The sequence below is a fragment of the Ahaetulla prasina genome, chromosome 1, assembly GCF_028640845.1.
Source record: "Ahaetulla prasina isolate Xishuangbanna chromosome 1, ASM2864084v1, whole genome shotgun sequence".
NCBI classification, from domain to species: domain Eukaryota; kingdom Metazoa; phylum Chordata; class Lepidosauria; order Squamata; family Colubridae; genus Ahaetulla; species Ahaetulla prasina.
The window spans coordinates 171,594,677-171,621,513 of NC_080539.1; the positions used below are offsets into that span (position 1 = coordinate 171,594,677).

At 39.9% G+C, this 26,837-nt stretch overlaps 1 protein-coding gene and 1 long non-coding RNA gene across 10 annotated transcripts in view; one reads left to right on the forward strand and one right to left on the reverse strand.

Annotated features, from left to right (window-relative positions):
- The window catches only part of SPTLC3 (serine palmitoyltransferase long chain base subunit 3), a 125,245-nt gene extending 110,145 nt beyond the window's left edge, over positions 1 to 15,100 (forward strand). Inside the window, exons 10-12 of one of the 2 annotated variants that reach the window (XM_058181639.1) lie at positions 7,490 to 7,625; positions 8,589 to 8,718; positions 11,930 to 15,099. In XM_058181639.1, coding sequence (XP_058037622.1) covers positions 7,490 to 7,625; positions 8,589 to 8,718; positions 11,930 to 12,043 — 380 coding nt within the window. In that variant the 3' untranslated portion in view covers positions 12,044 to 15,099. Of the gene's footprint in view, positions 1 to 7,489; positions 7,626 to 8,588; positions 8,719 to 11,929 lie in introns of both variants that reach the window. The other variant, XM_058181650.1, reaches the window with a different exon arrangement.
- LOC131197517 (uncharacterized) overlaps positions 1 to 26,584 on the reverse strand; it is a 31,248-nt gene extending 4,664 nt beyond the window's left edge. Inside the window, exons 1-4 of one of the 8 annotated variants that reach the window (XR_009154965.1) lie at positions 26,108 to 26,584; positions 25,850 to 26,027; positions 23,390 to 23,480; positions 8,741 to 8,863 (exon numbers count right to left, since the gene is read on the reverse strand). This is a non-coding gene — a long non-coding RNA (uncharacterized LOC131197517). The other 7 variants (XR_009154967.1, XR_009154968.1, XR_009154969.1 and 4 more) reach the window with 7 other exon arrangements.
- Between the last annotated feature and the right edge of the window lie 253 nt (positions 26,585 to 26,837).

Genomic DNA, 26,837 nt, shown 5'->3' on the forward strand with positions numbered 1-26,837 from the left:
AAGCCTTATTTCTTGGTTAAACCATTGCCCAAATTTGTCTGTTTTTTTGTTTTTTGTTTTTTTCATTTGGGAGATGTGTGATTAAAATGTTGTATGACTTGCTTGAATTACCTTCTTTCAGTATTGAGCTTCTTCCTAGGGATTTTTAGAAGAGCATTCCCCAACTTGATGCAATTCCTGTCATCTTTAACTAGCACGTTATTTAGCTGTGCTGGCTTGGGATGAAGAGAGTTGAAGTTCAGCCCATCCAAGGGGAACTAATTAAAGAAGGCTGCTGTAGAACATGGCTATCTGGATGTTGTCAATAAATACATCCCACTTGCACGATACATTTACAAGAATTGAGGCTGCAGTTCTGTGCCCTTTTACTTAAAAGAAAGTTTTTTGAATTCAGTAGGATTTACTCCTGACAGGTATATATTTGGGATTGTGTTGTTAGATACCATGTACCAGTTAGATATCAATATCATGTCACTTCAGCTGGTAAGATTTTTAACTTCTGATAATTATAGGGTAATTGTATGGGTTATCTTTTGGGGTTTTTTCCTTCCTTCCTTTCAGTTTAGGAATATCTTTGTCTGCATGGAAAATAATCTTCCGATCTATTTAGTATAATTTGTGTGGGACGGTAGTTACTGCTTAAGGATATATTTTTCTGACTTTAATCTATTCTAAACTATTCTCAGTCGTATCAGTTGCTATCAAGAAGTTTCTAAACTATAATTTCAACCCACTCGGACCAATATGATATCACAGAATGCAACCCAAGATAAGGATTTCCATGTTGGAAATGCAGGCTCAAGCTTAACTTTATCTAGAACCATGATGGCGAACCTATGGCATGCGTGCCAGAAGCAGCATGCAGAGCCATCTCTCCAGGCATGCCAGCCATCACCTGTTGCTCTTCCAGATTCCTGCGCAAGCATGCATGCTGGCCAGCTGGTCTTCGCACGTGCATACGCGCCAGACACCGGAAGACACCCATGCACATGCCAGAAACCAGAAGCTCGGCTTCCTGGCACGCGCATGCATGCCCGAGAACTGCTCTTCTGGTTTCAAGAGCTCCCCTATGTGTACTCCTCGGAGCCGAAAAGGTTCGCCAACACTGATCTATAATACGACCATTCTCCATGAGCAAGTTTCCTACAAGGAGTAGCTCAATATTGGAAGGAACATAATATGCAATGCTCTAGAGCAGTGTTTTTTCAAACTCAGCAACTTTAAGATCTGTAGACCGGGGTGAAATGCTCCTGGTTCGAACTGGATCAGCTGATTCAGTAGCGATGATAACAGGTGGTTTGGAGAATCGGTAGCAAAAATCCCTGTCCGCCCGCTCCCATGCCCACCCAATCACCCGGTCGCCCGCTTGCCGCTTCTTTTAAAAAATGCTTTTAAAAGGTTAAAAAAAGGCTCTGACGATCACAGCTGAGCCGCGCAATTGTCAGAGCCTTTTTTTACTTTTAAAAGCATTTTTTTACAACCTGTTCGGCTAAATAGGTTGTAAAAAATGTTTTTAAAAGGTTAAAAAAAGACTCTGACGATCACAGCTGAGCATGCGCAGTCAGCGAACCAGTAGTAAGCCGGTTCAGATTTCACCACTGCTGTGGACTCTAGAGTTGAAGCCCCACATCTTAAAGTTGCTAAGTATGGAAAACATTGCTCTATATATTGCTGAATTGTGGCACCCAAAAGCCACCTCTAGCTAAATAAAGTCTGTGGTAAAAGGAACTTGGAATTAGATTTCAGCAATATCTAAAAAGGTTCTGTTCATTGATTTATCTTGGGGAGATGGAGTTTTAAACAGTCCTCCCAAATCATATGATCATATTTCTGATAGAGGAGGATATTTTGTAGCTCGGGTTGAAATGAAGGGTCCTTGATCATATCTGTGTGCAACAGCTTTACACAATGACCAAAATAACATAAACATAAAGGATAGAAATAAGTACGCAAATTTTTGTTTCATAACTGCCCCAGTTAACTGTTGTCTCTTAACTAAGTTTATATGATTAGTGACATATGTGTCTTAGTGGCATATAAGTGCTTTGAAAATAAGGATGTTAAGTACCTTTTTTCTCAACCCAAAGTAGATGAAAGGAAGTTTGACCAAGATTGCAGTAATTACTGATTTTTAAATAACAACATCAAAAATGAAATATAAAGAAATGCCAAATAGTCTGGCTTGACATTGTGCCTAAAAGAAGTGCTAATTACAAAGAACAGCAGAGACATTGTAAAATAATAATAATACTTGCCAGGGTGGAGCAGGATGTGCTTGTGGATTGCTTCTCTAGAAACAATGACTTGCTATAATGGCAATTGTCAAAGTGACATCCTTAAAGAGAAATATTCAATTTTTAAAAATTCAGGGAAGCCACAGGAACTGTTGTGTGATGTGCAAAGGCTGCCTGTAAGCTCTTGCAAAAATGCTTAGATCTATCAGTTTAGTAGCTAGCATTAAACATAATCCAGCAAAAGTATTCTTGTATCCTAGAGGATGAAAATGCTAGCAAGAATACCACATTGTCAAGTGAAGATGAAATACATTTTATCTCCAATAAAAAATATAGTTTTTTTTTAATAAATGGCCTGATTTTATTCCAAAACTAACTTTGTCCATTTGTGATGTTCCTGGATTCTAGAATATGTATCTTCTAATGGCATCATCGCCATCAACAGTTTTAGTAAAATTTTATAGGTATCATATGACATGGAGGACTTCACTTCAAGGTTAAAGAGTGAAAAAACTCAGAACCAATTAGAATACTGCTTGTGTATTTCTTGTTCTCATCTTACTCTTGTTCAGACTGCTTTACGGAAAGATTCAAGAGTGTGTTTGTTTACTGGTTAAGACACATATGCCTCTAATCATATACAGTCTATCCTTTTCTCTCACATTTTGTCCTGCACATCAGGAGTGAAATCTACTTACCTTCCTTACCATTTTGAAAGTGCATGCATGCATTACATGCGCGCGCAGACCTTCTGAGCATGCACAAAACCTTCTGCACACGCGCAGAAAGTAAAAAACACATGACACCCTGGATGGGTGGGAGGAGCTTTGCTCCGCCATCGCTACCAAATTGCCAAACTACCGGCCATGATCACTTCCCAATCACACGATCTGGGAGCATTTCACCCCTGCTGCACATTCTGAGATGCTCAAGACAATTTTCATGGGTTAATTGTGCTTTACTTTCACAATACCTGTAACAAATACAGGTAGTCCTCAACTTACAACAGTTCATTTAATGACTGTTCAAAGTTACAATGGCACTGGAAAGAGTGACTTATGACCGTTTTTCACCATTATGACCGTTGCACCATCCCCATGATCATGTGGTCAAAATTCAGATGCTTCGCAACTGATTCATACTTATGACCATTGCTCTGTCCCACGGTCATGTGATCACATTTTGCAACCTTCTGACAAGGAAAGTCAATGGGGAAGCCAGATTCACTTAACAACCAGGTTACTAATTTATCAACTGCAGTTATTCACTTAACAACTGTGGCAAGAAAGGTCGTAAAAATGGGGCAAAACTCACTTAACAAATGTCTCGCTTAACCACAGAAATTTTGGGCTCAGTTGTGGTTGTAAGTCGAAGGCTACCTGTAATCTTAGAAGATAGCCTCGGCTCTGAATGTCACTCTGATGGTATGCTATTAATCCTAGTGCAAGAACCAAGACAAAATTCACTAGCTTAGTTCCACAGATCATTTCTCTATGCTGATTTGTTATATAGTTATTGTCAGGGTAGCACATGTGCAACACCATTTACTGTACAAGGGACAGGGACTGAATTTCTGGCTGATAATCACTTAACTAAACCAAAATTCCTTAATCATGGAAAGTAATTACAATCCTTGATCCTAACCAGGGAGAATGTTCAGCAGGTTAGCTGCATGTACCAGCATAAGGTAGACATATGCTGAGCCAGGTACAGTTATAAATGACCATGAAAACACTAGAAAAAGATGCTCCACAGCCCGAGTGCAAATAGAGATCCTCTCTTTAAATCTTTATATCAGCCATATCTTCTGCAAAGCTCATGCAGCTGCTTTGAATTCTGCTTCCTGACATACATGTGCACACACAGTCATTTCACAGAAGAAATGATTTGTGCGTCCCTAATACATACAAGTAGCCTTAAAGTTGTTGTTGCTGTTGTTAGTTGCGAAGTCGTGTCCAACCCATCACGACCCCATGGACAACGTTCCTCTAGGCCTTCCTGTCCTCTACCATCCTCTGGAGTCCATTTAAGCTCACGCCTACTGCTTCAGTGACTCCATCCAGCCACCTCATTCTCTGTCGTCCCATTCAATCTTTCCCAGCATTAGGCTCTTCTCCAGGGAGTCCTTCCTTCTCATTAGGCAGTCAAAGTATTTGAGTTTCATCTTCAGGATCTGGCCTTCTAAAGAGCAGTCAGGGTTGATCTCCTCTAGGACTGAGCCTTAAAGTTAGGATCATTTATTTGACTGTTCGGTATTATGATGGCAGTGAAGAGAATTGTGACCAGTCCTCAAAGTTCCAGCCATTGCAGCAGCCCCGCAGTCATGTAAAGAAAATTTAGCTGCTTAGCAACCTGTTTGCACTAATGACTGGTTGCAGCATTCTGCGGGCATCCTGCGGGCACATGATCTTGGACCTTCCTGCCAGCTTCCCACAGACAAAGTCAGTGCGGAAAGCTGGGAGTGAAAATCACAAATCACTTGAATAAATCTTCTCTCTACTGATTTTTCTTCACTTGCATGCGTCTGTACTTTTCTTTCTCGGCCTACCTGCTGAATACATCCATGCATTCCTTGATACCCTTTTTTCCCTGGGCATCCCTGTGCTTGCATACTGAACACCCTCCGCACCCTATCTCTCTGTTCTCCTTTTGCTCACAGACACACATACTTGCACGCTAAACCCTATTTTCCAGTAGTGAAATCCAAATTTTTGTACTACCGGTTCTGTGGGCATGGTTTGGTGGGTGTGATGTGGCTTAGTGGGCATGGCAGGGGAAGGATACTGCAAAATCTCCATTCCCACCCCACTTCAGGGGAAGGATACTGCAGAATTCCCATTCCCACCCCACTCTGGGGCCAGCCAGAGGTGATATTTGCCGGTTCTCCGAACTGCTCAAAATGTCTGCTACCAGTTCTTCAGAACCTGTCAGAACCTGCTGGATTTCACCCCTGCCTATTTCCCCTGTCTCCTTTTGCTCATACACACACATACTGCGCCCTCTTTCCCTGGCCTTCCTGCACTCGTATACATACATGAACTCATCCTGCAACCGCTGCTTTGCCTCCCTAACCATACCCCACACTGTGGCACCATCACTCCAGCCCCAATTTACATGTGACTTCCACAGGCCTCCTCCACTTCCCTGCAGTATCTCCCAAGCTCCTTACCCGGAACTCTCTTTGCTCTCCACTTAACAACCCACATATTTTGGGATTACCGCACCAATTGGGATTGCCTCAGTTTCCCTCACTAAGCAATGCATTCCTGTGGCATCAAGCTTTATGACTACATAATTTAGGGATAACAATCCCAGTCCCAATTACCTTCATAACTCAAGGACAATTTGTACACATCTCAGGAATAATGGAAAAGGCAAGCAAATATTTTTAAAATGGCTATTTTTAAAGTATTGGTTATTCAAATACTTTCTACTGTGTTCACTGCTACCTGTTTAGTTAACCCTAAAACATGTATCAGGCCACCTCATCTGCCTGTTGAATAATTTATCTCTTGACCAAGAAGCAACAGTTACCAAAATACAGAGCAACTAAAATGGTTCAAAATTGGTAAAAGAGGGTGTCAACATGTGTTCATTTGTTTATCATATTTGTATCTTATTACAATTGAATATAGAGTCCCAACTGCTCAAAACAATAACAGTGACAGTTTGATAAAATAAAACTAACAGAATAGATAAACCTAAACTCTGAAAGGCATTTGTTGATTAAGAAGCAGAACTAGAAAGTCAAGTGATTCCCTACTCAGGCACTGGCATAGGCATCAGCCAAAGTTACAAATGCTATCAATTGTCCTTTAGGCAGGCCTGAACTCTGTTCAATAAGGTCTAGATAGTTCATTTCTTCTAGGGTGCCCCAGTGATTCATTCTAAATCACTGTCTCCACAGCCTTTACCTTTACACAATTAAGAGAAGATTGAAGACTGGATAGTAATTGTCTAAAACTTGTAGAACCTGGAAGGGTCCACAGGATAAAACTGCCCCTTCCAACTACTCATTGAAAGCAGTTAGTGAACAATAGTAAGGTGAAACTCAAATGTTTTGAACACATAATGCAAAGTCATTGGAAGAGCCTGATGCTTGAAAAAATTGAAGGCAATAAGAAAAAGAGGCTGACAGAAAGACAGGTGGCTAGATACAATCAGTGATGAAATATGCCATGAGCGTACAAGAACCCTAGAGAAGCAGCTACTGACAGACAGTTCCGTTGAAATGATGTTCACTGGGTCACAAAAAGTTGAAAGTGACTGAATAACAATTCCATCAGATCAGTATTTTCATCTGCAAGGTGCAGTGTGGTCGTGGAAACCTGTTCAGCTAGCCGATTTCAGCTGTACAGAGTTGAAAATTATATTGAATAAGATGACATCTTGTTGCCTTGCTCCTTCAAATTCTTTTTCATATTCCAAAAGGATAAATGACTCCTGGGATAGCACAAGCTCAGGCAAGTGGAACAGGAATTTAAGGGTGTCAATGGTCTTGGCAATGGTTCTGAGATCAGATTTAGATAGATTTGCATATCCTGACATATCCAAGTTTATTGTATTCAAGCAGTATAGAGGTAGGTGGTAATTATCCTGGCCGTTCAATATTTTTTCTGAAGTTCTAAATATTTTTAATGCGTTTTTCAGTAGAGTTGAGAAGCATTCTTATTTTCTTGAAAAGAAAAAGAGTATGCTTTGAAACAAGGCAATCATTTTACACCTCTTCCCTTTTTCAAATATAAAGCAACAAAGAGAATTGTTCTATTAAAAGAAGTCTGTCAAACAGAGTATGGAACCTCTCCATTAGTACCACTCTTTTTCTTCCCTAAAATGGTCTAAGCACATGTTGTCTAGAAATTCTTTAATTTCTAAAATAAACATGCAGAAAAAAATAATTGGACAAATGGGAAATTAGTTCTGAGGAAAAACATGTGTTGTCCTTCTATGTGCTTATGTTATTGCTGAATCCTCTTAAAAATCAAAAGGTTGAATGTCTACCTCACTTGGTCTCATCATTACTGCCGTTTTGCCTGATAATTTTAGGCAAATTTATTTGTTGGAAATAATTTCATGAATCTGTTTTACAGTTTGCACCATATGTTTCAGAACTGATGAGCTCCTAATTTGTTTCAAATAAGTGTTTTGTTCATTCATCCTTTTGTAATGTAAATATCTATACTTCTGTTTTTGTTTTTAGGTAGCAAGTATAATACATGATTTTTCTGAATTCTGTAATTCATTCATTTTTTCAGGACGTCAACGAATCAATCAGCTAGCAGAAAATACAAGGTACTTCAGAAGAAGATTGCGTGAATTAGGCTTCATTATTTATGGCAATGATGATTCTCCAGTTGTGCCTTTACTTCTATATTTACCTGGTAAAATTGGGTAAGTTCATTCCTGTTGCACCAAAAAATGTACATAATTTTCAGAATATAATTTTTAAACTCAGTTCATTTATAATTATTTTTAAAAGCTGTAAGAGGAACATAGGTAATCATCACCTATAGCAAATTGGGGCTTTCCTCTACCCTACCTCCATGCAATCTTGTGGGGAAGAGCAGGCTGCAAGTTCTCTTTGTTATACTATTTCAGCAGAGGGTAAGCTCTCACTTGTTACATGATTAAAAAATAATGAATAACCTTCAGCCAGAATGAGAGTCTCATCCTAATAGGGATGAATTTCCCAAAAAAGACAGGTTTTTTTTTTTACTAAGCTTATCAGTACCCTTTTAAAGATTTACACTAAGTATGCTAAGGAATTTGGCACATCAGTAAGGCTACATCAGGGTGGGAGATGGCAGGGAGAAGGAGATAGATAGATGATAGTGAGGGGGGGGCAGGCAGATATGAGAAATGAGAGAGTTGAGATGGAACAAGACAGACAGACAGATGATGGAGTAATCTAGCTTCCAATTCAGTGCATTTATTAAATGATCCTTTGGAGATCATTGATTAGAAATGATTAGTTAAATGCATGTTGAAGCCACAATTAGACAATTTAATTAAAACCTATCATGCGTGGTTTGCTAAAACCAAGCCTGAGGAAGGAAAGTGAGATCTGGAGCCCCTTATTGTTTTATTCATATGCAATTGAATTGTTAAAGTGTACTAAATCACCAAATAAATGTTTTTGAATGTCCATACCACACATGCACAGTAATGCAAGAAAGAACTAATCGCAGCTGTAATCCTTTTGGAAGGATTTTTTGTTAAATTAACATTGATTGTTTATATCATCAGAATATGTATATGTTTTTGGTATTATTTCTGCAATTCTTTTTCTTTGTTCTTTTAAATATAATCCCATTTTAAGAAAAAAGCTCTGTTTCATTTTATTTCCTTACTCAGGGCTTTTGCAAGACTCATGTTATCCAAAAATATTGGTGTGGTTATAGTTGGCTTCCCAGCTACCCCAATCACAGAATCCAGAGCTCGGTTTTGTGTGTCCAGTGCTCATACACGGGAGATGCTAGACACGGTAAGCACAGAGATAGACTTACAAAACAAACTTCACTTCCTGGAGGAGCTTGGGAGAAGAAGCCTCACTAGATTTCTCTTCTTTGTTGTCTCTTGTAATTTTGCCTTCCTTCTTTAAGCTTCATTTGATCACAGAGCCTTTGGAGCTTTTAAGTTAGATAATTAGAAACATCAGAACACATTGCTGCTAGAAAGATAGGAAGTATAGATTAAACACTGTATCTTATTGAATCCACTTGTATTAGTTTTGAGTTTTTATAGAATTCTTAAATTGTCAAAGTGGAAAGGGAGCAGAATTATAAAATGTATATATTATTTTATGAATGATGGGAGTAATACGCTTTAGAAATCTTGTTAAGGTAAAAATTCACAACATTATGGACAATAGATAAAAACACATTACATATTTTTGTTCTCATCAGTAGTGGAATGTATGACTTAACGCTATGAGTTATTAATCAAGAACCTAACATGACCAAATTTCTGACTTCCTGTTGCTTTTTTCATTGACTTTGTTTCTGGGAAGCTGGCAGGGAAGGTTGCAAATTGCGATTGCGTGACAGTGGGATATTGTGAAGGCCATAATTTCTAAGAACAGAATGATTATGACCATTCATATAGCAATCACTGAAAGTTACTGTAGTGTTCAATGAATAATGCTTATGCCTGCATGGCTCCGACAGTCATGTAATCAAAATTTGGGCACTTGACAGCCTGTCCACCCTTACTCTCTTAAAAAAAAATTTTTAAAGTAATTTAAGCCATTTTTTGCTTGTTAATTCCAGTTCTTATAGGTCACTTCCCTTATAGTGGTATCACCACAATGGTATCAATTTTTATGGTATTGGAGCAGATTTGAGAAATAGTATCGTATTCTCAGTTTCCTGAGGTCTCCGAGGAATAATTAAAGAGAGATTAGAGTTAATGACAGATTCTTAGCAGAAGAAAAAAATATGCTGTTTAAAAGCTTGTCAAAAATTGATTAAATAATAATTCTATCACAGCCCTTAGGATAAGGGCCACTATCTAATTGTTTATAAATTTTCTGTTTGACTATATTGTCCTGATGAACTCAGAACTTTAAATAAACTTTATAATAATTTATTATCCAAATAGCTGGATCTTCTGGTTTTGTAATTCTTCTGCTTGTTCATGAAAGACACCTAACAATTTTAAGCCCAATATGTTTAATAAAATTGGAAAAGACCATGCCCCAAATTCAATTAATGCATTAAAGAACTGTAATGCCTATTAAAGAATTCTGTATTTGCTAGAGACAGTCAGGACTTGTTCTCTGCAGTAATTTGAAAATAAAAGAACCCTGAATTTTATGCTTTGAATCAATAGGAATTACCTCACTAGGCTATTAGTTTTGTGTGGAAGGCAAGCACAAATAAGAATTTGTACATTTTAAAAAATCAGTACTATAACCATATAATTCTTCCAAAGTGTTTGGACACAGTACAGCTGTTTTCTTTCTTCCTTTTTCTTTTTTTCTTTGCTTTTTTTATACTTTTTATTGTATTTAAACCTTCTAATAAAAACATCACATTGTTGAGCTATGACATGGACTTAACTTAATTCGAAATATCCCAGCCATTGTTATTCCCTTCCTAAAATGGAAAGATAGAAGAATTTTCTCAAATATCTGCATAGATCTCCTGGATATGCTTTCCTCCTGTCTTTTAAGCAAGAAGAAAGTATCCAAGAACCAGCATTTTAAAAAGAAGGTCACCAGAAATGTATTTGTAATTTTTTTAAAATTAATCCTACAGCCATATAATGTTTTAAAGAAAAACTGTAATCCTTTAGGATTACAGAACCATAATAAAGGTCACTTTTCAAATCACTATTCCCACAGTAATCCTTTTACAGTGTGGTAGGTAAAATGACTCAACCAACTAGGCCAGACTTCCCTTCCTGTCCATCTTTCTTTCCTTTGTCTCTATACTTACTTCCTCATGAGTGCTACAGAAAGTATTTGACCTCATGGTTGAGGTTTCATAAGACCAATGTCCTCATGCCACCAAAAGAACAAAAAAGTGGGGGGGGGAACCTGCTGTGCTGGCAAGATTCTATCTGCTACGTTGGCCAGAGCAAAAATGATCAGTGGGGAACAGAATCCTGCATTCCCAGATAAATGGCACCAATCCTATAGGAAGCCAGATGGAGCCAAGGAAGGGTGCTGACCCTCCAGTGTTCCTCCTATTTGCCATCTAAAATGCCTGGGGAAAAAAAGCTTCTCTATGGAAAACGCCACCTCCCTATTAGATGATCTTGATCCAGATCCAGCCTACCTCAGCCACAGCCTAGCAATGTTGTGGAATGTTCACTGTAAGGAAAAATGCTCAGTAACTCAATTAAGCCATCTTCAAGATGGGGCGAGGAAGATGCAGGGATGCACATAAGATATGCACGTACTTTGATTTATAATGGTACAGTGCTGTAATACTTTTCCAGATGTATTTAATTTAGTTTAATATTAATATTAAAGACATACTCATATACAATGTGCCTCCCCACCCCCAAACATGTTAATGCTGCTTAAAAGACAGGTAAAGAAAAGTAAAGTTATGGAAATAGTATGTAGAAAAGTAAAAAAGTTATGGAAACTAACCAAAGACGAGAAGCAACCTGGAATTAAGGAGAAACTTCCGAACAGTGAGGACAATTAAACAGTGGAAGAGCTTGCCTTAGAAATCACGGGCGCCCCATCACCAGAGGTTTTTAAAAGGAGACTCGATAGCCACTTGTCCGAACTGGTATAGGTTCTCCTGCGTGAGCAGGGGGCTGGACTAGAAAACCTCCAAGGTCCCTTCCAATTCTATTCTATTCTATTCTATTCTATTCTATTCTATTCTATTCTATTCCATTCCAGTGTACCCACACAAAGAATATTCTGGATATATGTTATGCTCATGCAGAGTCCTTATTACCCTTTTCAAAACTATGCCTTTTCATCAAGACCACAGAACCATGCAAAATTCTGCTAATTCAGGGGAGATTGATAGACTTCATCAAGGAGATAGAACCAGCTGTCAGAAACTACAAAAAACTTGTAAATGCATGATTTATGTAGAATTTCTGAAAAAATTGAATGAGTTATTCATAACAGTTCAACATTAAATGCCATAGGAGAAACAGGCATGACTTCTTGTGTTTTTTTTAAAATGCTAAGTATGCCTTTCTAATACACTGAAATTGCATTTCAGGTCCTGAACGCTCTAGATGAACTGGGTGATTTTTTGTGTCTGAAATATTCCCGGCATGCTAGGTCATCTCGTCCCGAACTGTATGATGAAACAAGCTTTGAACTTGAAGATTAAGTTTCCCTCCCATGGAGAAGCTGTAATGATGTTACAAGGAGGAGATGGGGATCTCAACAATAGGAATGCATTTCTCTTTTTCTAAGGACAGTTTTTGCTTCACAGTTACCCGATCAAAGAGCAGCATTTTATGTCTGTTTTTACCAGATTGGATTCTGTCTGCAAAGGACTAGAATATTGTTGCGGTTCTCTCAAAAGGAAATATAAGTATTATTGTTATTATTATTAGATCCCAAAGACTTTAACTGCTACATCAGTTGCTATTACAAAGCCCTTGTTGCTGTTTTAAGAGCAGAGTTAGAAAAAAATTAATTATGATAGCACTTTTTAAAAATGAATTGGAATGGAATGTAATAGCTGAAAAAAGTTATCTTGTTAAATTTGCCCTTATTCATAGAAGAGGTGTATCTCCATTGCAGCTTAACAGGATTTAGGCAAAAAATCCCCATTAATTAGAAATATTTTGACATACTGAGTAAACTGGAGCTTGATTCAGGGATAGTCAATGGTCTTTCATGGTTTTGTGCAACTTTAAGTATTATTGTTAGAAAGTTTTGAGTAAAGAAAAAAAACCCAATTCATCTTTGCTGCTTGGTAGTTTTTTTTAAAAAAATCATTTTATATTTCAATTGATAAAGTTAAGCCAAAACAATGTTAATTCAGATTCAACCTTGTTGAATTATTTGAAATATTTCATAATTTAAAGGAGGATTGCTTATTTAATTTTCAGGTAGGTTTTTAGAGTTGTCACACACAGTTTTAATAACAATGTCACTTTCCCATTTGCAATGTGTTAAGACTTTCGGTGTGGAAAAAAAGCAGATGTCATTTGTAAGACACTTTTCTTTCTCCATGAATATTTGTTTGCTCGGTTAAGCAGACTGCCAAATCAAAACGTTCAAGCTATTACAGAATATAATTCTCAAAGATCTTAGCATTTGTGACTGCCATCTTCAGATGACCCTTTTGTCTTATTACTTCAGTGAGATAATATCAGTGGTGGGATTCAGCCAGTTCGCACCACTTCGAGAGAACCGGTTGTTAACTTTCTGAACAGTTTGGCAAACTGGTTGTTGGAAGAAATCATTAGGGCAGAGAACCGGTTGTTAAATTACTTGAATCCCACCACTGGATAATATAAATATAGGAGACCATAGTGAATGTTCTTTTCTGGAAGGTTGTTGATATAGCCATCTTTTTCTTGAGGTTAAAATTATTAACTGTTTTTAAAACATGACCAGTTGATTTGAAAACAGCATTTGGAGATTAAAGGAACAAGTGGCTATAACTCCATTTCTGTTTCAGCAAATGAATGGGGCCAGAACTAATGATAATATACCATTGTCTTCAGACTGTTGTTCAGTCTCAACAATTAAGGCCTCAGATAGCTATACGCACATACACACATACTTTAAGATAACTGGTTGAAAGGCATTTCTATCACTTTTGAGAGAGATACAAACCATTCAAAAGTCTCATGATGCTGTAAACATGTCTGATCAAGAGATGGTTTGGCTTTCTGTTTCACAGATGTATTTTACTTTCATGTTCTTGAAAAGCTGTGGTATCCACTTAACACACAGCTGCAATATTAGATTTAAGAACTGAACAATTAAATTGTAGAATACCAATTACAGTATGGGATTCTCTTGCTTGTTAAAGCAGCTTTGAGGATAAAGCAAGGCTGATTAGTTTTGAGATCCCTTTTTTGATATTCAGGTTAATAAAATTCACCAGGGGCTACAATGTTAAAAATGGACTGCGGTGCATTCCAGAATATCAGCTCTCTGCTTCAGAAGTATAGGAGGGTAAAAAGAGCGAATTGTAGTGTGTTGTGTTCACGTTGGCAAATGAACTTGAGAAACACTAAACAGGCCCATGTTTGTGCATTATACTAAGACTGCTGTATAAAAAATAAAGGATGTTTTTGTGTGTTTTTTAAAATATTTAAAGTTGGTTCATTACTTGGTCATAAAAAAAAAATTGGCACAGTGACTCAGGACCAATCTGCCCCTGATGAATGACCATATGTTACAAAGAAATTATGTTCTATAAGTGTTATAAAAATTTACAGAAGACCCTGTTCTCAATGTCTTTGCCTCCATAATTCTCTTCAGCCTCTAGCAATTTGCTTTTGCCTGTTTTACTGTATTTCTATGCTTGGAACAGTCTACTAAGAGCAGATGCTGGAAAGAGCAAACTGCTCTGATCATGATCAAAGAAAGCAGAACTCTGGCTTAGTGCAGGACATAGTTATGCTGCCTGAAGCAGAAGAAATGTGTGTTGAATGAGTTCTGAAGTTTGTTGTTAAGAGCAGTCTGATTTTGTTGTTCCCGTGTGCAGTATGGCCATTCCCACGATAGCCATAATAGTGACTTAAAAGCAGTTATCTTATCTGATTTTGCTGTTTCCATCTTAATTCCTCCTGACTTGCGCTAATTTTCACACCTGTAATTTAATAGCAGAATCAACCTTGCTACGTGACTACAGTCCTGCCTGAGCTGCTTGAGGTGCTTGCTGGGGTGGCGATTGAGATCCCCAGACTTTTGGTCATGGGGGACTTCAATCTGCCATCAGCCGGCTTGTCGTCGACGGTGGTTCAGGAGTTCCAGGCTTCCATGACGGCCTTGGACCTGATCCAAGTAACTGATGGCCCTACACACACGGGGGGGTCCACACTGGACTTGATTTATATCTCTGGACAGTGGTTTAATGATCTGGTATTAGGGGACTTAGTGACGATACCGGTGTCATGGACAGATCATTTTCTCCTCCGCCTAGACTTTCAGACCGCCGCTCACCACCGCAGGGAGACGGAACCAATGCGTTGGTTCCGTCCCAGGTGCCTGATGGACCCCGAGAGGTTCCTGACGGAGCTTGGGCCGTTTCCTGAGGATCTTGCTCATGGCACGACCGAAGAACTAGTTGCGGCCTGGGAACAGGCCGCGGCTGGGACTTTGGACTGTGTTGTGCCTTTGCGGCCTCTGACCCGGCGTAGATCTCAATTGGCTCCTTGGTTCTCTGAGGAGCTGAGAGAGATGAAACGCCGGAGAAGACGCCTAGAGAGTACCTGGAGGTCCAGCCGTTCCGAAGCTGATCGGACACTAGTTAGGTCTTTTTCGAAAGCCTACCTAGTGGCACTGAGGATGGCAAAACGTTCCTACGTTTCCACCCTCATTGCGTCGGCAGATAACCGCCTGGCCGCCCTGTTTCGGGTGACCCGTTCCCTTCTACACCAGGGGGGACGGGATGAACCCTTGCAGGGACGTGCTGAGGAGTTTAGTGGTTATCTATATGATAAAATCGCACAGCTTCGGGATAGTTTGGACCAAGATTGTGATGATCCGGATGAGATGACTGAGACATGTCTTGTTGATGTTGTTTGGGATGAGTTTGATTCTGTGGCTCCCGAGGACATGGACAGGTTGCTGGGGAGGTTACATGCCACTACATGTTTACTGGACCCGTGTCCCTCCTGGCTGGTGCTGGCCACTCAGGAGGTGACACGAGGCTGGCTCCGGGGAATTATAAATGCTTCTTTGTTGGAAGGCGTCTTTCCCGCCGCCTTGAAAGAGGCGGTGGTGAGACCCCTCCTTAAGAAGCTTTCTCTGGACCCAGCTATTTTGGGTAATTACCGTCCAGTCTCCAACCTTCGCTTTGTGGCGAAGGTTGTAGAGAGTGTGGTGGCATGGCAGCTTCCCCAGTACCTGGATGAAGCTGTCTATCTAGACCCGTTCCAGTCTGGCTTCCGGTCCGGGTATAGCACGGAGTCAGCTTTGGTCGCGTTGGTGGATGACCTCTGGAGGGCCAGGGATAGGGGTTGTTCCTCTGCCCTGGTCCTGTTAGATCTTTCATCGGCTTTTGATACCATCAACCATGGTATCCTGCTGCGCCGGTTGGGGAGTTTGGGAGTGGGAGGCACCGTTTATCGTTGGTTCTCCTCCTATCTCTCTGACCGGTCGCAGACGGTGTTGACAGGAGGGCAGAGCTCGACCACGAGGCGCCTTACTTGTGGGGTGCCTCAGGGGTCGATTCTCTTGCCTCTCCTGTTCAACATCTATATGAAGCCGTTGTGCGAGGTCATCAGTGGCTTCGGGGTGAGTTATCAGCTGTACGCTGATGACACTCAGCTGTACTTTTCCACCCCGGGCCACCCCAATGAAGCTGTCGAAGTGTTGTCCCATTGCCTGGAGGCCGTACGGGTCTGGATGGGGAGAAACAGACTCAGACTCAATCCATCCAAGACGGAGTGGCTGTGGATGCCGGCACCCCGGTACAGTCAGCTGCAACCACGGCTGTCTGTTGGGGGCGAGTCACTGGCCCCAACAGAGAGGGTACACAACTTGGGCGTTCTCCTGGATGGACGGCTGTCGTTTGAAGATCATCTGGCGGCCGTCTCCAGGAGAGCCTTTTACCAGGTTCGCCTGGTTCGCCAGTTGCGCCCCTTTCTGGACCGGGATGCCTTATGCACGGTCACTCATGCTCTCATCACTTCTCGTCTGGATTATTGCAATCCTCTCTACATGGGGCTACCCCTGAAGTGCACTCGGAGACTCCAGTTAGTCCAGAATGCAGCTGCGCGGGTGATTGAGGGAGCTCCACGTTGCTCCCGGGTAACACCACTCCTGCGCAGTCTGCACTGGCTACCTGTGGTCTTTCGGGTGCGCTTCAAGGTTCTGGTTACCACCTTTAAAGCGCTCCATGGCTTAGGGCCCGGGTACTTACGGGACCGCCTGCTGTTACCTTATGCCTCCCACCGACCCGTGCGCTCTCACAGAGAGGGTCTTCTCAGGGTGCCGTCCGCCAAGCAATGCCGGCTGGCGGCCCCCAGGGGAAGGGCCTTCTCTGTTGGAGCACCTACCCTCTGGAACGAACTTCCCCCCGGTTTGCGCCAACTATCTGACCTTCGGACCTTTCGCCGGGAATTAAAAACTTATTTATTTATCCAAGCAGGACTGGCTTGATTTTTAAATTTTCAAATTTTAATTTTTTGTAATTTTATATGGGGTATTTTAGGTTGGGTCAATTGACGGTTTTAATTTGGCCATTATTGAATATGTATTTTAATTGATATTTTAATTTTGTATATTTAATTGTTTTAACTTTGGCTGTACACCGCCCTGAGTCCTTCGGGAGAAGGGCGATATAAAAATTTAAATAATTAAATTAAATTAAATAATTAAATTAAATTAAAATTAATTAAAAATTAAATTAAATTAATTAATTAATTAAATGCTTCTTGCTACATTTGGAAATTAGCACATAGGGTAGCTTCTTCTGGGTTGTAATCATAATTGAGTGTTTTGAGCTATGGAAAGCACTAAAAAGGAGCTACAAATGCAGTGATTTCATTTTTTTCCCCTTTGTTCAAATTAACATATTCAAAAGTGGAAATCAATGCATTTTGTCTGATTAGACCACCAAAAACAAGGGGGGGAAGTCACTCGAAAGAAAATGTCTCTTTACCCTGATTTTCAGTAGCATGGTCTCAAGAGGACTAGAGCAGGGATCTCCAACCTTGGCAACTTTAAGCGTGTTGGACTTCAACTCCCAGAATTCTGGGAGTTGAAGTTCACCAGGCTTAAAGTTGCCAAGGTTGGAGACCCCTGGACTAGAGAGCCATAAGTAAGAGTGCAGAGAATTATAGATGGGTCCCCATCTAAATCACAGTGGATTATGTAAGGTGCTACTAATGTAGAAATGGATGGACAGATTAGTTTGTATAGAATAGAATAGAATAGAATAGAATAGAATAGAATAGAATAGAATAGAATAGAATAGAATTTTTTTTATTGGCCAAGTGTGATTGGACACACAAGGAATTTGTCTTGGTGCATATGCTCTCAGTGTACATAAAAGAAAAGATACCTTCATCAAAGTACAACACTTACAACACTTAATGATAGTCCTAGGCTACAAATTTAGCACAATGATGCAACACTTAATGATAGTCCTAGGCTACAATTAAGCAATCAGAAAGCAATATCAAAATAAATCATAAGAATACAAGCAACAAAGTTGCAGTCATACAGTCATAAGTGGAAGGAGATGGGTTGATAGGAATGACAAGAAGATTAATAGTAGTGCAGATTTAGTAAATAGTTTGACAGTGTTGAGGGAATTATTTGTTTAGCAGAGTGATGGCGTTCAGGAAAAACTGTTCTTGTGTCTAGTTGTTCTGATGTGCAGTGCTCTATAGCATCGTTTTGAGGGTAGGAGTTGAAACAGTTTATGTCCAGTTTATCAAATTATATGAACTATCTTTTTTAAAAAATCTTTTTCTAGGATAAAGAAATCTATCAAGGCCATCTGTAATGCACTGTGAGGTTTTTGGCCAATCTTCCTAAAATATTTTACTTTGCTCCTCGACTCCAATGTTTTGAAAGCAGGGAAATAATATTTAAAATGTCAAAATACAGCAATTATAAAATTAGTTCAAAAGAGTATTTTTTGGTGCAAAAGAGGAAAATTGGCCAGAAAACCTATTTGGGAAAAATTAATAATTGGCTATAGCTAAGTAGTTTCTCTGTCTACAGCAGTGGTTCTCAACCTGTGGGTCGCGAACCCGTTGGGGGTCGAATGACGATTTGCCAGGGGTCGCCTAAAACCATCGGAAATATGGGAAGTATACTTGTGAGCTGAAGAATCACGCTCCAATGGTTGACTCCACAAGCCAGCTGCAGGCTCTTCAAATCGCTAGCCAAATTCGGCTTCAGGCGCGATGAATTAAAAAAAAGAGAAATCTTTGCTCTGATGTCTCCCTCTCAAGCCAGCTGCAATCACTCCCAATCGCTAGCCTAATCTGGCTTCAGGCGCGATAAACTTAATAGGGGAGGAGTCTCCGCATTAATGCCTCCGTCCTCAAGGCAATCGCAAGCAGTTCAGATCGCTAGCCAATATGGCTTCAGGCACGATAAATTCAAAAAAACAGTTTGCCGCTTTTTTCCCCCTTCATTTATTTGTAATTTAATTATAAGCAGAAATATATTTTGCACAAAATATAATTACATATTGTTTCGTGATTAAACATAAAGCTTTGGCTATGTTCAGTTTGTAACAATGAAAATACATCCCGTATATCAGATATTTACATTATGATTACGATTTATAACATTAGCAAAAGTACAGTTACTTAGGCCTATGAACGAAAATAATTTTACAGTTGGAGTCGCCACATCGTGGGGAATTGTATTAAAGGGGTCGCAGCACTATAAAGGTTGAGAACCACTGGTCTAGAGCATACTCATCTCACTTAGGATAGCAGGGGACCGTAATTGTTAAACCAAAGCAGTTTCAGCAGGAGAGAACGATTAAGGCCAAGAGTCCTGTATTCAAAGTTTTAACATTTGTCTTAACAGTTTTCAAAACTGGAAATGAAATCTCTGTTTTAATATACTTGAACCCTAAAACTTGCCGGGTTTTCATAGGGATTACACACGCTCCAAAAATGTCAAAAAGACAGTAATATTTTAAAATAAATAGATTAAAATGAAAGCCCAATGAAACTGCTTAAAAAACTGAGAGCTCAAAGCTGCACATTATAAGACATCTACAAAACGATTCCGAAATGTATATTACAGAGGAGTTGTTGGTGAAAATGACAGAATTTTCAAAAGTGGAAAAAACTCACTTGTTTGATTAGGGAAGAAGCAACAGATAATTTTTGTTTGTGACTGGAAATCCCTTTGCATTTTTGCTGAAAAGGGAGGGGGGGGCAAACTGGTGATTCAAATCAAACAGAAGATGGGGTACACTACAAACAGGTAATTTTTAAAGAGCTAAAAATATCGAAAGGATATATAAAAACAAACAAGAGTCCCAAAAAATGTATAGGGAGCAGTAGGTAAGCTCAGTTCAGATAATTTGTGTGAAAGAAAACGGGGGATGACAGCTCGTAATAGTTTTCATAGTATATGCTTCCTATAGATTGCAGGGTGCTTCTGTTTAGCACAATTTTCCCTACAGGTGTGGAACAATAAAGAAATCTATTCGGAAGAATCACCATGTCCCTTTCTTGGTTTTTGGAGCCTGACAGTTTCTACAATCCTTGACTGAGGAGGCAGTTTCTTTGGGATATTGCTGGAGCATTGATCTCAGAGAAATCACTATCGATACCGACACTATTGTTACTGGTAAAGAAGTCAGAATAGTGTGCTGACAGCTTTTGGTGTCCACGGCAAAGCAGAGGCTGCGGTATGAGATGATTTTGAAGACGAGCACCTCAATGGGGCAGATATATTGTTATTGCTGGATTTCTATATTACTTAGCAGCACTGGGAGTGTATGTCAGAATTGCTAGTTTCTTCCTCCAATTAATGAGTTCTGAGTTTATAGATTTAGCTTCCTCCCTCCTTAGAGTTTACGTAGACTCCTTAGTTTTGGCAAGTCTGGCAGATTTACTGCTTTTTAGCTGTGCATTTTTATGGTTATTAACTGCTGAATCACAATCATTTGTCACTTTCCTAGTTATGAGGTCACGAACTAACTCATTCTTAGGGATTTTGACAGTTTGGGTGTGCTGAGTCTGCCACAGGGACTCACTCATTTGTGTGTGAGTCTGGTGGACAGAGACAATTTTTTTTAAATCCAGGAATATGCACTTAAAATTTCTTGAATTGGGTAAGTAGCAAAAATCTTTTAAATTTAATGTTCTATTTTGACAGGTAACAGAGCTTGTTGTAAGCTTCAGTCCACCTCAACTGAAATGTCGCTTAGCCATCAAAGAATAAAGAGCAAGTTTTCTGTGGACAAAAGGCAGACCTCATGGAATGAATAAATGCAGGAGACTTGTTCCAGAAAGTTACCTCCCTTACCATCCTGCTCTGAAAAGTAATTTGGGCTGAAGCTTTGGATGATCAGACGGGAACCTGTCTTATTACTGGCTTTTGTGTTGCCATAATCTTCGGGGGGGGGCAAAGGGGATCCTGAAGCTATAGCTCTGTTGCTCACATTTTTAGGTAGGGGGATAGGCGCAATGGTGGGTTTCAAAAATTTTTACTAGCGGTTCTATGGGTTCTATGGGTATGGCTTGGTGGACATGGCAGGGGAAAGAATAAAATTTCCATTCTCTCCCCACTCCGGGGGAGGGTTACTGCAAAATCCCCATTTCATCCTGATCAGCTGGGACTCGGGAAGCAGAGAACAGATGGGGGCGGGGCCAGTCAGAATTTTTACTACCAGTTCTCTGAGTTACTCAGAAATTCCGCTACCGGTTCTCCAGAACTGGTCAGAACCTGCTGAAACCCACCTCTGGATAGGCATAAATCCTCATCTGTTTCTCTGCTGTATTGGATTTATGGACCCCCACCCCCCACTCCAGTATCATTACTGGAGCTGGCCTAGGTTCTTTATTTGGCTCTGAGTTACATTTTTAGGCCATAGGACTGAATCAGAGAGGTGAGATGGTAGGAGCATATTTCAGGAGCTGCTAGTTTGTTGCCATCTTGGCTCCTTCTCGAATTGGTAGTTTATGGGTTTGAGGATTAAAAAGGGTGTCAGGGTGGTATCTTAAAGAGGGAGGGCAGAGGACAAATTTATTTCTCCTCTGGTGAGATCCATTTCACTATACTTTTTGTGTAACGAAAGTTATCAGGTGAAAACTACTTCGTTATTTTTTTTCTTTTTCTTCATCTATTCACCACTTTTTTTACTCTTTTTTTTCTTGCATTTGAACCATTTTTATTATTATATAAAATTCTTCAATAAAACTTAATAAAAACACCTTGAATTTCTCTTAAAATATCATGAATCTCAATATAGCCCTCCTCTCTGTCCAGGATCTCAGTAGAGTGCATTAGCTTGTCCAGTTTTCCTTTCTCACCATTATCTGGGACAATGCTCTTGGCTTAAGAGGATTGAGAAGAAATGAACTTCTTTTACAAGGCATCTCTTTAGTGTAATGTTATATCCCAGTCATTGAGGCAAGCTGAGTGTTTGAGCATAAATTAACTGTCATTCGTGTATCTAATATGAGCAACCTGGTCAGAGAATGGCAAAGAGAGTTAATTGTAAGGACAGGAACACTTCCTGACCTGAAAGGCATAGCGTGGATTAAAATGGTGCAACTGCTGTTGTGCCAAACTATATTTGTTTTAAAAAAAAATCACAGAAAATAGATGGCACGTAAGAATGCTGTTCACCTCCCTTACATAAAGGAAGAAATTTGTTTTCTAATGAAGGGCTTGCTACAGGGGTGAAATCCAGCAGGTTCTGACAGGTTCTGGAGAACCGGTAGTGGAAATTTTGAGTAGTTAAGAGAACTGGCAAATACTATCTCTGGCTGGCCCCAGAGTGGGATGGGAATGGAGATTTTGCAATATCCTTCCCCCAGAAGTGGGGAGGGGAGGGGGATTTTGCAGTATCCTCCTGGAGTGGGGTGGGAATGGAGATTTTGCAGGATCCTTCCCTGGAGCGGGGGGGGCGGGGGAATGGAGATTTTGCAGGATCCTTCCCCTGCCACGCCCAACAAGCCACGCACACAGAACCGATAGTAAAAAAAATTGGATTTCACCACTGGCTTGCTGTATTATCTGCAAACCAGATCCAGCCAGTCATTCTCTTGGCCTTTCAACTGTAAAACTTCTCTCAAGACTATCTCTACCTTGTCAGATAAAATGTGTTCTACATCTGTCACTTTTCAATAACTTTTGGACATAAATGTTCTATGAATTAAAGCAGACATAATCACTGATATTGTGGATATACTATTACTCCATTCTTCAAAAGACTCCTTCAATATTTTCATTGTTACAATGTTCTACAACAGATTTGTACATCTTTCCTTTATATAAAAACATTAGTCCATTCTAGTGTCCAGTTCTGAAATCATGAAATTGCTTTTTTGTGTGTCTCAAAAAACTAAAACAAAAATTATTTCCCAAGAGAAGTTGCTTATTTATTATAAATCCAAAATCTTATTGCAAAAGTTTCAATGTTCCAATTTTATCTGGACTCTTAATTCGTTTATAACTTTCTATGATCAGAATCTTATTTAGCTTTTTGCTGTTTATTTCAGTATTCTTACATTCTTATCCTTACAATTAAATTTTGCTTTTGTTCATGATCAACAGCAGAATCCCCCAACATTTTCAAACTTGTCTTTCTGAAGATCTCTAATACCTTAGAAGTAGTTAATTAGCAATTTCTGAAAGCTTGTGGAAAGTATAGTTTGTGAACCTAGCGTCCTTTAACAGTTTATGCTGCAGCCGCCAGCAAGTTTATTACTCCCATTGTCTCCTGGCACTTCAACCCATGGAAAACTACTGTCCTGAGGTCTCCCCATTAGAAACAGCCATCTGGAGCACAAGAGTGATCGGTCTTCTCCTTATTTCATTCCAAGGTACTCACTGTTTCTTGGGTCTTTGCTGTGGTCATCAGCTTAGTTTTTGCAGAATCACCTTCAGTTCGCCATACCTTCTCCAGAAGCTGACCAATTCCCCTTAGTTTTGAGGAAGAAAAGCTCAAAGTGAAATGAAGCTCTAATTTGACTTCTTTCACTTTTAAAAGCCAAAAAAAAAAAAAAAACCAACCTCAATTTCTCATCCAAAACAAGAGATGAGAGGACATTCTAATCCTGCCATGATGCACAATAGAGCACGCTTCATAAATAATCAAACAGACAAGGGTGTCCTTGCCCTCAACCCCTAGCTCACAAAAAAACACGATATTGTTGGATACCAAAAGGTGGACTGCTCCTGGTTTAGAACAATCAGTTTTTAGGACTGGGATTAGAGTTACAAGCACCAGAATTCTCAGCCTGCTGGGCCATAAGGGGTAAGAATCTGAGAGTGGTCTCAATATGTTGAAAGGGTGCCAAGATGAGGAAGTCTGGTTTAGATTGTGTATTTTAGAAACACCAGAGCATAATAACAACTATAAACCATTGAAACCATCGGAACAATTTGTTCTTCCTCCACTACAGGCTTTGAAGAGAAGATGAAGTTTAACTGGACACATTGCAGTTGAAATAATCTGGTTCTTTCCCCGTGTTTGTAAACTGTCTTGATTTTATCTCTGAGGATGTCATCAAATCTGGCCAATAACCATAGAAAGAATTAGCCTGTTAAACAGCAATTCTCCCTCCAATTCTGATTGTATCTCTCCAGTGCAAATTTCACAACTCATCTCAGGAATCTCGAGAACTAGAGTATTGGCGTGGAAAAAAACAATTGTTCAGACATCTTCATTTCTTAATTTTCACAAGAGCTTGCATCCCACCAGAAGGAGCACATGACAAATGGCTTGCAGGCAGGGAGACCTTCAAGAGTAGTAAAGGAAGCTCAAGAAGGTGATGGCAATAAAGCTCCACCTTTTTTCATACCTGCTATATTGCCCTCTCATCTCCCCTGAATATGGCCCTGGCTATAAGCCCACTTTTCCTTGTGTATAGTTGGAATCAGTGGTGGGTTTCAAAAATTTTTACTACCAGTTCTGTGGGTTTGGCTTGGTGGGCATGGCATGGCTTGGTGAGCGTGGTTTGGTGGGGAAGGATACTGTAAAATCTCCATTCCCACCCAACTCTGGGAGACAGTTACTGCAAAATCCCCATTTCCTCCCAATCAGCTGGGACTTGGGAGGCAGAGAATAGATGGGGGCAGGACCAGTCAGAATTTTTACTACTGGTTCTCCGAACTACTCAAAATTTCCGCTACCGGTTCTCCAGAATTGGTCAGAACCTGCTGAAACCCACCTCTGTTTGGAATTCTAGGTTTTAAAGTATTTTGAAATGAAAGGGGGCATGGGTTTATTGCCACATGAAAGTATGGCTGCATTTTGATTATAAGCAAGCAAGTAAGTATGTAAGTAAGTAAGTAAGTAAGTAATAAGCAGGCAAGCAAGCAAACAAGCTCACACTTTGCCTTCATTGTCTATTGTAGGAATTTAGCACCCACCCCCCTCCTAGAAGAATGAAATATTTTAGAAAATATTTAAAAAGGCAGAATATATTTCCCTGGATGAGAAATGGAGAAACATGTTTTAAAGACAAAGCAGTTCCCTGCAACTTCCTGCCACCCCCACCCACCTTTGTCAATGGGCCATTAAAGCCTCAGCCAAGCTCACTCATTTCCCCCCACCTTTGTCAATGGGTCAGAGGTAGAAACTCATTCTCCCCACCTGTGTCAATGGACCACCATCATCTGCAACATAATAGGACTCATCTAGCAACAAAAACTCACCACATGGCAAGGCTCAAGCAAGCTTGAGAGACAACCTACAACATTAGCTAAGACCCCTAGACCACCTGGGAGTTTGACAACCAATCAGGATACTCTTCCTGTGCCCCAGAAAGTTCAAAGCTCAGAAAAAGCATAAAGTCAGGGAGCGCACAGGATCTCGCCCCTTTTCTGTTCAGGAACTCAAGCCATGTGATCCTGACCACCATTAAACCATCTTTCCAAGCAGCCTCCATGTTTCCAGTGTCTTTGTCCCCACTTGGAACTGAACCCAGATGGATATTTCTTCCAACACTATAACTGGAATTGGACTAGATCTTGGCTTTGCAAGAAATAATGGCAAGTTAAAGCTACTGTACAAAATCAATAGTTCTAAAATGTGCCAAAGAAGGTCTATCAACCAAGTTACTTTTAATATTCTTGGTAATGCACTTCTTTGTAACTTGTGGGTTCTTTCCTATGGCCCATTAATATAAGCCAGTGCTGTTTTCACCTCTTGTGCATTTATCTATTGTTAGCGGCAAGGGAAGAGATGAAAACATTGTAGAGAACATTCTTTCCTACATTTTTTTGTGTGCTTCAACTCAGGCCAGGCAGGTGCCTGCAGTAATATTAGTTTGGTTTCTTGATTTACTTTTGTTTGTGTGGTGGCTCCTCCGATGGCTGAGTTTGTCCTTGTATGAAGCCCTTTATAGGACTGTTTTTCCAAACAGATTCACCGGGCTGCAGTCCTTGTATTCTGAAAGACAGGAAGGGGGCCTGGATTTCCTTTCTTTCCACGATCCACATCAGTTAGCATCCAGTCAGGAGGTCTGTTCAGGATGAAAAGAATATGGGATTGTGTAAGTTTCATTTCTTTCAAGAGAGGGAAATGTCTTTCTTTTCAAAGTACCTCTTTCATTTCCTGTGCACAGAGTGGCTTTGTCTTGAATAGGATAATTAAGTTGTTGACCTTCTGTAGGGGTCAGATGGTGCTTCCTCTAGGAGAAAGATAAAAACTGTCAAAAATGGGCTTGGAGAATGCCTGCCAGATAGGTGACGTTCCATCATGTCTGATAAATGTGCAATAAAGGCAATTTGTAATTGTCTGCAATCAGCTGATCCCCCAAATAGTAAGACACGGAAATCATTCAAGGTTTTTTTTTAAAAAAAACACTACCTTTTCTGCTTTGGCTGTCTCCTCTCCCTGGAATTTGATTAGGGAAGCTGCAATTGGATGCTTGAAAAGTTAGATTTTAATCTTTTGCAATTTAATTGTCTGTTCCCTGGCCACAAGGTGGTTTTCAAAACAAGTACCCAAGCCCAAGGAATTTCAATGCTAACACAAGAGTTATAGCTCATGTTCTTTTTACTTGTTTTATAGGATTCACTCCTGCTGACGGAAAAAATAAATTCCAGCAATCTCATTTCAAATCCACTGAAAACTTGCTCAATGATTCATTCAGCTTTTGACTTTTTCTCTTTTTAAAATAGCAATTTTAAAACTGTTATTAGATTGATATCCTGTCTTATTCTGTTTTATAAAACTCAAGGTAAAGGTAAAGGTTCCCCCCGCACATACGTGCTAGTTGTTCCCGAATCTAGGGGGCGGTGCTCATCTCCGTTTCAAAGCCGAAGAGCCA